The 10,321-nt window shown below is 42.7% G+C and overlaps 1 protein-coding gene across 1 annotated transcript; it reads right to left on the reverse strand.

Moving 5' to 3' along the window:
- Positions 1-2,275: 2,275 nt before the first annotated feature.
- On the reverse strand, positions 2,276-8,493 carry LOC124125619 (fibrinogen-like protein A). Its single transcript, XM_046488956.2, is given in 5 exon segments — positions 2,276-3,662; positions 4,239-4,403; positions 7,014-7,110; positions 7,259-7,383; positions 8,291-8,493. Coding segments are annotated over 5 exon segments (771 nt in total). The 5' UTR covers positions 8,460-8,493; the 3' UTR covers positions 2,276-3,447.
- Positions 8,494-10,321: the final 1,828 nt, after the last annotated feature.

The following is a 10,321-nucleotide window of genomic DNA, read 5'->3' on the forward strand; positions in this document are numbered from 1 at the left end:
TTGTGTAACCACCCCTGTGTAAGTACCCGTCATGTTCTCCAACTGCTGCCACACAGAGCATTACAGTCAGTATCGTGTGTAACCACCCCTGTGTAAGTACACATCATGTTCTCCAACTGCTGCCACACAGAACATTACAGTCAGTGTCGTGTGTAACCACCACTGTGTAAGTACCCATCATGTTCTCCAACAGCTGCCACACAGAGCATTATAGTCAGTATCTTGTGTAACCACCCATGTGTAAGTACGAATCATATTCTCCAACTTCTTCCACACAGAGCACTACAGTCAGTGTCGTGTGTAACCACCCTGTGTAAGTACCCATCGTGTTCTCCAACTGCTGCCACACAGAACACTACAGTCAGTATCTTGTGTAACCACTCCTTTGTAAGTACCCATCATGTTCTCCAACTGCTGCCACACAGAGCATTACAGTCAGTATCGAGTGTAACTACCCCTGTTTAAGTACCCATCATGTTCTCCAACTGCTGCCACTCAGAGCATTACAGTCAGTATCTTGTGTAACCACCCTTTTGTAAGTACCCATCAAGTTCTCCAACTGCTGCGACACAGAGCATTTTAGTCAGTATCGTGTGTAACCACCCTTGTGTAAGTACCAATCATATCTTCGAATTTCTTCCACACAGAGCACTACAGTCAGTGCCGTGTGTAACCACCCCTGTGTAAGTACCCATCATGTTCTCCAACTGCTGCCACACAGAACACTACAGTCAGTATCTTGTGTAACCACCCCTGTGTAAGTACCCGTCATGTTCTCAAACTGCTGCCACACAGAGCATTAAAGTCAGTATCGTGTGTAACCACCCCTGTGTAAGTACACATCATGTTCTCCAACTGCTGCCACACAGAACATTACAGTCAGTGTCGTGTGTAACCACCACTGTGTAAGTACCCATCATGTTCTCCAACTGCTGCCACATAGAGCATTATAGTCAGTATCTTGTGTTACCACCCCTTGCGTAAGTACGAATCATATTCTCCAACTTCTTCCACACAGAGCACTACAGTCAGTGTCGTGTGTAACCACCCTGTGTAAGTACCCATCATGTTCTCCAACTGCTGCCACACAGAACACTACAGTCAGTATCTTGTGTAACCACCCCTTTGTAAGTACCCATCATGTTCTCCAACTGCTGCCACACAGAGCATTACAGTCAGTTTCGAGTGTAACCACCCCTGTTTAAGTACCCATCATGTTCTCCAACTGCTGCCACTCAGAGCATTACAGTCAGTATCTTGTGTAACCACCCCTTTGTAAGTACCCATCAAGTTCTCCAACTGCTGGGACACAGAGCATTTTAGTCAGTATCGTGTGTAACCACCCTTGTGTAAGTACCAATCATATCTTCGAATTTCTTCCACACAGAGCACTACAGTCAGTGCCGTGTGTAACCACCCCTGTGTAAGTACCCATCATGTTCTCCAACTGCTGACACACAGAGCATTACATTCAGTATCGTGTGTAACCACCCCTGTGTAAGTACCCATCATGTTCCCCAACTGCTGCCATACACAGAGCATTACAGTCGGTATCGTGTGTAACCACCCCTGTGTAAGTACACATCATGTTCTCCAACTGCTGCCACACAGAGCATTACAGTCAGTATCGTGTGTAACCACTCCTGTGTAAGTACCCATCATGTTCTCCAACTGCTGCCACACAGAGCATTACAGGCAGTATCTTGTGTAACCACCCCTTTGTAAGTACCCATCATGTTCTCCAACTGCTGCCACACAGAGCATTACAGTCAGTATCTTGTGTAACCATCCCTTTCTAAGTACCCATCATGTTCTCCAACTGCTGCTTCACACATCATTACAGTCAGTATCGTGTTTAACCACCACTGTGTAAGTACCCATCTTGTTCTCCAACTGCTGCCACTCAAATGCCGTGACCAAATACAGTCGCTGTATGACGCAAACGTTGTGGTAGAAGTTTGACTAAACGCACCAAAGAATGCTACTATTGACAATAGTCGTGTTATATAATGTCAAGCGGCCCGTGAAGATCCGGGATAGAACAGGTCTTCAGCAACCCATACTTGTCTTAAAAGCCGACTAACGGGATCGGGTGGTCATACTTGCTGACTTGGTTGATACATGTCATCGATCCCAGTTGCGTGACACCAATCACTTGATTTGTCGGGTCTAGACTTGATTATTTACAGACCGCCGTCATATAGCTAGAATATTGCTGAGTGCTGCGTTAAACAACAAACAAACAAACAAACAAATAAACAAATATAATGTCAAGCAACTTTGTACGACTTTATCTCGACCTCTACACATTCAAGCATACATATTCACGTTCATTTCCAAAAGTTGGAAATGAAATCGACTGTCCCTTCGTTTTAATTCCAATAGACATGCATAGACCAACTATAGAAAGATTTGTTGGAGTTTTTTGGTTTTTTTTGTCAGGAACGTTCAATATGACAGCGGTTTGCACATCATCGATTCTGGGCAAGACCAGCCAGTGACAGACACCAGGAGCCTCGGACTATGCATCGACGATACACTTATGACAAAATGGGTTGCTGAAAACCAGTTCTAACTCAGCTCTTCACAGGTGAAATGTAAGTATTTTAAATGTAGGAGTTGCATTGATGATTGAGTACTGAGTGAAAACACCCTGACCATTGAGTGCAGGGAGTGCAGTTATCAGGTGCATGATCCCCAGTGGTCTAACCTGGTTGCTGGTGATCCGTAGCCAGTATTTCAGTAGTAATTATCTAAGCTGTGTAATTACGTGTGCTTTCTACCTTAGACGGCACTAGCATTCGTCTCTGAATATGCACCATTGACTGCCTTCTTGTATGTTGCAATGCCCACTGTAAATACCTACCTTACTCACACGTTGATGCCAGTTTCCTCTTTGAGCTGCGGCGCAAGTGTTCAACAGAATATAAGATAAGGAAATGGGTTTATTCAGTTGTGAGGAATTGTTGCCTACGTTTAAAGTAAAAATCACTTCTCATCTTAATCCCGTTTCTTAGAACACATTAGTGGACTAAATAAACCGTGTTTCTCTTACTGTGTAAGTCTACAAAATCATAATGTAAGTGTTCATCCTTTCAATCGTGCCTTTCTCGAAATGTGTCAGCAGTCTAAACAACACACGGTTCTTGTATAAAGTAATACTATGTTTACATGACTATGTAACACCAATATGCGAGTTCAGCTTTTAGATACTACTTCAAATACGGAACTAATACTAGTACCTCGACAGGACCGTGCACCACTTGATAAATTAGTGAACTGGTATGACAAACACAAAACATGAAAATATTAGTTCCTTTGAGAGTGTGAGAGTGATTGACAAATTACGATTTGCAACTTAACTACAAGATATATATTCACGCTAATTATACAAATGGATAGGTTTGTGTTTTACATTTCGGAAATAACGAACCAAACAATCATGAGTTAGTTGAGAGGTCGGATTTTCATGGATGAAGATGTTACACCTGACAAACCCCTCCAGTGAAGTGTTTTGCCGTGCAGCCGATTGAGTTCTGAGCTGGTGCAGCTCTTGTACCACCACGCCCCTGTATTAGAAACAGCACAGTTCCCGGAGGATGTATCCAGATCCAGGTTCTTGGCACTGAATCTGCTGTTGTTATGATACAACATCTTGTCTCCTGAAAATGAACGGAGACCAATGAATATCGTTGTATTACTGTATCTTTTAGTAGATAATCTACTCTTATTAATTTACGGATTTTGGAGTATGAAAGATTGTGGACAGTTTCATGTGCTTCATGGTGTGTAAGGGTTCATACCTTCCAAAGAGATATAGACATTTCATTTATCATATACTTGCTAATGTTAGTGATGCGATAAATCAATCCAATACATATGCAAATGATGTCATCAAGTAGGATACACTGTATTCATCGATGCAATGTCTCCCAATCTTGTGCTTGGATAAGATTTGATATGTCAATTTAAAGTGAAACCAAACGTGAATCTATGTTGGAATGTCTCAAAATGACAAAATAAAGGCGAAGTTTTCGTTAACAGCAGAAATGAGGAACGATGTGGTATCGGTTGAGTCTCATAGGTTCATGACGGAAATGTTTACTTTCCTGTACTTAAACCACTTCAATAAGACAAATTAACTTGTGTATATTTAAAGAGATTGCATAACTTTCTAACACCCATAAAACTGACTTTCAATTTAAAATCAAACTGTTTAAAATATGCAACGTTCTCACCAGCCGTCCCTGAGTAGTTCCCCACGAACAGAGTGTAGAACTCAGACATGCTGCCCAGATGGAAGCTGTTGTACTCGGCATAGAAGTGACTTCCCGATTTGTTCACCAGGTCGATCCGCAGCTCATAGGTTTTCTGCTTCGTCAGTCTGTGTATCTTCTCATTTCCTGAAATATGACTAGACTGTACTTTCTACCGTAGGCCTTGAGACGCCAGTCACACATTATATTAATTTAAAACTAAACAATCACGCAATTACGATGGATGGAAACGCTTGTATCAAGGAACTGGGTGAATAATTACAGATTAGCACTGTGTGTAGCAATATTCCAGCAACACTATGATGGGACACGATACATAGAGGTTATCACGCGAGTGTGTTTGGGGATGGTAAATATCCTGCATTAGGAATAAACATTGGATTTAGCGAGCCTTGGCGAGCTAAATACATAGTGTTTGTTCCTAATACAGGATATTTACCATCCCCAAACACACAAGCGTGATAACCTCTTTATCATATAATGTCATTCTTTAATTCTGTGCTTCAAAATCGCTTTCCCTCTCTCACAAACATTACCGAAACATTGCGAGTTTTCCTGGAATGCGCGCATTAATATTTATTACGTCAAAGGGTAAGTGATGTGTCAGTCGGACAGTGACAGAAACCAATATAGTTCCAACTGAAATCTGTTTCTTATACAGTGGCGAAGCAACATATACGCAAAACAACAATTGTTTTTAATTGCCTTTCGCGGCAATCCATCGGTCTGTCCGCTAGAGTAACTGCCCTTTGTCAAAGGGAAGCTACTCTAACCCTAGTCAATGAGACGTCACGGCCACGGTCAGACGTTGTTGACAGTCGGTCGGTCCTGTCATAACGTTAGGAAGTGTAGTCAGATGTACACACAGCGACAAAACGAAACAAGGTAACAATTCAAACATATTTCGGCCAAATCCAATCTTTTTTAATGTGTGGAGAAGGTTTCAAGCTGCAGATATGGTTACTGATCCCGCTTGGCTAGGCCTCGTGCCCTCGCAAAATTGTTTCGAAATTTATATCGCCAAAGTTGCCAAAATGCCTTAGCTACGTCACAGTTAGACACTGATTTTCAGTTTATATGACTGTTCTTTTGATAATGATAGCAATTATCCCTGTAGTTTATCCATATTCCCGATGGTTAATTCTGACTCGATCGCCGAATGACAAGGGCAACGCCATGTTTGTTTATAAACAGTAAAAGTAGTCCCTACTTGACCTTTGATATTTGCATCTTTATCCGCATATGACCCCAACGGATATCGTTTTTATCCGTTGGCTTTATCCTGCCGAGAAACCTACCCATTATATGATAAATCAATTTTACCAATGTGGGGAAACATACGGGTGCAGCGTCATGAGCAAAATACTGCAGCCCGCCCCAGATCACTACATCCGACTGCGCCACCTTCGTGAAAGGACAACCACAGCCACCTCAACCGCATCCCAAATACCCGGACGGAGCAGTTTCGCCGACCAGAGTGTACAAAACCGTTCAAAAGCAACAGGTCCACGAGCAAGACGTCTCATATTGAATCGACAACATGTTCAACAACGACTGCATTGGTGTCGTCAACACAGGGTATGGCCTCACCTGCGATGGAGAGATGTCTGGTCCAGAAACGAATCAAGATTTCTCCTCTTAGCGAGGGGATGGAAGAGCACGGATCTACAGACGTCGGTGAGAACGTTATGCCGGAAACTGCATACAGAAAGTGGACAGGTTTGGTTGGGGTAGAGTTATGATGTGGATGGCTTTCTCTCATCATGGCAGGATAAATTGGGTCCATATCCAGCGCACTCTTATGGCTCAAGGATTCGTCAACGAAATTCTCCATCCACACGTCCTCCCAATTGCAGCCTACGGCAACGGTGTATTCCAGCAGGACAACGCTCGACCGCATACAGCACGGATCACAAGAGCCTCTCTACACAACAACAAAGTTGATGTTTTTCACTGGTACTCCAGATCACCGGATTTGAACCCGATAAGGCATCTGTGGGATAAATTTGATAGATGGCTACGCCGACGGCTCAACCACACCAACAGACGTTGCAGCAGTTGGCATTTGCGTTGAAGGCCGAGTGGGCTACCATGCTCCAGGATGTGACTCACATACTAGTCTCTACCTGGACAGGAGATATCCCAGGCCGCTATCGATTCCAACGGCGGACATACGCGTCATTGATGGTAGCTGACCTTCGCAAGGGACGTTTGACTACAATCACCATCACTAATTGTTCTCTCCACAACATTTTGTTCCATGCGGTTCCTCGTATCAATGTATTTTCCTACCCCACACGTACACATAAAAACACACAAACACTGCACACAAAACACACGTGTACATACCCCTTGCTTTATGGCTGTTATAATGCTATCACTCACTCACTCACACACAGAGCTGGAGACAGGAACATATTAGGTCGTTATCTCACGCACACACACACACACACACACACACACACACACACACACACACACACACACACACACACACACACACACACACACACACACACTCTCTCTCTCTCTCTCTCTCTCTCTCTCTCTCTCTCTCTCTCTCACACACACACACACACACACACACAAACGCAGACACACGTGCGGGCCCGCGCACACACAAACGCAGACACACACGCGCGCACACGCATACACACACATACCACAGACACATATGGGAATGACGTCACAGATACGCTAAATATTTATTCAGGACGAATTGCAGTTTGTACTCACCAAGCCAAAATTCTCTTGTGAGGTTTCAACATCCATCCATGTATTCAAACCAGGTTCGATAGAAATCTTCAGACCCATCCTGTCGCCTTTGAAAAACCTGTACAGTAAAGTTTCAAAGTCGGATGGTCAAAATATAGAGAAATATGGTAATAAAAGCTGTTACCCCATTTGACAAGTTAATGAAACACCAATAGCAAACACAATGAAGGAGGAATGTCATGCTGCAAATAGTGTCTCCAACTCACCAGCCATCCTCCACCGTGTTGGGTCATGTCACAGTAGGCCAGAAATGACCCCTTCCCGTCTGTCGGCTTAATCCGGTAAACCCCATCTTCAGCTTCGGGAAACTCGTTCAGGATGCTCCTGCAATCTATTAAACATGAATTTTGCATGAACAAGGAAATTGGTCAATTCTGATTGGTCACTCAGAGGTTTCAAATCATTATATCAAACTCTGACTGAAACAGTTGATATGACTGCAGCATCACTGCAGAAGGTCATATTTAAAAAAAATACTTCTTTCTCAGTCATAGTCGGTAGGCATACAAACATATCAATATGTAGTTACAGGTTACAAAATCAGTCGTGGTTACTATGTGTTGGGCAAAAAAACGAAGGAAATCAACAAAGAAAGTGTATTTCATGTTTCAGGGACAACAGAGAGCTTGAACTTTTCGCCTTGTTGTAGCTGACTAACGTCATGCTTTTTGCGTCACAACGAGCGTTATGATTTCAAAAGTGGGGCTTGTGGTGAAGTAGATTTTGTTGACTAATAAACTAGTTGTGCTAAATAAATTATACTGATGTTAAAATCAAATTTCGAGCAGAACAAAGCACACTTTATTGTTATTTTCTGTGTTTCTGTTATTGCAGACAACAACTTTACTCAATTCTGTCAACAAAGTATTCGCGCATGATCCTTCGTAGAAAGGATACACACGTACTAGGTTACTGTAGATGATGTTGATGGGATTTTGTAACCGAACCCACGGTTACTTTTATCTCCTAAACATGATACACGTCAGTACCAATACCACAGCCATGTCACTAGGCCTGGAGCAGCCTTTACGTGGTCAGTGCTGTAAAGATGTTTGCAAACCCACTTAAGATAAGCTCTTCAGTACTCAAAGATGGGACACATTCGATGTGAGTAAAATAGGTCTGGATCAGATCAAGCACTTGTTGATAAGCTGGAACACAGAGTAATTGGAAGACAACACTAACATGGTACGGATGCCGTGTGTGGGATGGCAAAGTGACGGCTGCTAGTTACTCACCTCTGCGCATGTCCGTGGTCCCACAGGTTTCATCCCTGGAAGCCAGAAAGTTGTCCATGGATGACTTAAAGGTGTCGTAGTTGTCCAGAACCTGACAGTAGTCACTGGATATGTTAGCATATCCACAAGCACACAGCAAGACCACACAGAGACAAAGTCGGAACACCATGCTGTTGACACAGACTGTATGCCATCCAATTTGAATGTATGCTTGAGTGTTGAGTACTTTATATTTAAAGGCAGACTTAGCTGTCAATCAAAATACTCTGCACATGAAATATGAATATGAGTCACGTGACTGTAACCCTCGTGATATTAATATGCTGCATTACATGTGTATTGGTACTTGTACATTGGTCTGACAAACAATACCAAGTGAAGTAAGTTTCAGCTGTAACCGAAGTGGGCCATAAGCCCGGTCCTCTCTAGCATCCTTCTCCTCCCAATGCACGCACTTGTCTATCAATTGTCTGACTCTTATCTACACATTGTCTACCACTTGGTTAACAATTGTATAATCATTGTCCAACATTTAACAAAATAAAATCACGTTTAAAGGTCAGATGTCCTCATTTACAAGTCTTCATTTAAGTAATGTCTGAACATTGTGATAGGGAATAACTATCCTATCTCATCTACACTCGTACATCGAATGTCTGTTTGTTTATCCCGATTTTATGAGTGTGCTCATTTGTGTGTGAATACGTGTATATGTACTCAGTGAATTGGATAACATATATATACTATTGCTCTATGACAGATGAATAACAGTGATTTAAGCTTATTGTAGAAGCAGTTGTTGTGGATGCTAAGTGGACATTTGACCGACGGCACAAACCAATCCAGTATTCCAGATAATCTTACCAATATCACAGTCATGTATTATTCCATTTCTTGCGTTTTGGTCATCGTGTGAGATCTGATGAATCTATGTGTAGAAAAATCATTTGCTTTATATATAACAAGTATTTAAAGATCCAATATATCCTAGGATAATAAAAACACGTTGGGTAAATGACAGTATTCTTTTTAACTTTCAAAGGTTACTTTGTAACACCATGTTCTCCAACTGCTGCCACACAGAGCATTACAGTCAGTATCGTGTGTAACCACCCCTGTGTAAGTATCACTCATTTTCTCCAACTGCTGCCACACAGAGCATTACAGTCAGTATCGTGTGTAACCACCCCTGTGTAAGTACCCATCATGATCTCCAACTGCTGCCACACAGATCATTACAGTCAGTATCGTGTGTAACCACCCCCTGTGTAAGTATCACTCATTTTTTCCAACTGCTGCCACACAGAGCATTACAGTCAGTATCGTGTGTAACAACCCTGTGTAAGTACCCATCATGTTCTCCAACTGCTGCCACACACAGAGCATTACAGTCAGTATCGTGTGTAACCACCCCTGTGTAAGTACCCATCATGATCTCCAACTGCTGCCACACACAGAGCATTACAGTCAGTATCTTGTTTAACCATCCCCTGTGTAAGTATCACTCATTTTTTCCAACTGCTGCCACATAGAGCATTACAGTCAGTATCGTGTGTAACAACCCTGTGTAAGTACCCATCATGTTCTCCAACTGCTGCCACACACAGAGCATTACAGTCAGTATCGTGTGTAACCACCACTGTGTAAGTATCCATCATGTTCTCCAACTGCTGCCACACACAGAGCATTACAGTCAGTATCGTGTGTAACCACCACTGTGTAAGTACCCATCATGTTCTCCAACTGCTGCCACACAGATCATTACAGTCAGTATCTTGTGTAACCACACGTGTCTGAGTACCCATCATGTTCTCCAACTGCTGCCACACAGAGCATTACAGTCAGTATCGTGTGTAACCACCACTGTGTAAGTACCAATCATTTCTCCAACTGCTGCCACACAGAGCATTACAGTCAGTATCTTGTGTAACCACCCCTGCGTAAGTACCCATCATGTTCTCCAACTGCTGTCACACAGGGCATTACAGTCAGTATCTTGTGTAACCACCACTGTGTAAGTACCCATCATGT

The sequence above is a fragment of the Haliotis rufescens genome, unplaced genomic scaffold (assembly GCF_023055435.1).
Source record: "Haliotis rufescens isolate VD_foot unplaced genomic scaffold, xgHalRufe1.0.p SCAF_328, whole genome shotgun sequence".
NCBI classification, from domain to species: domain Eukaryota; kingdom Metazoa; phylum Mollusca; class Gastropoda; order Lepetellida; family Haliotidae; genus Haliotis; species Haliotis rufescens.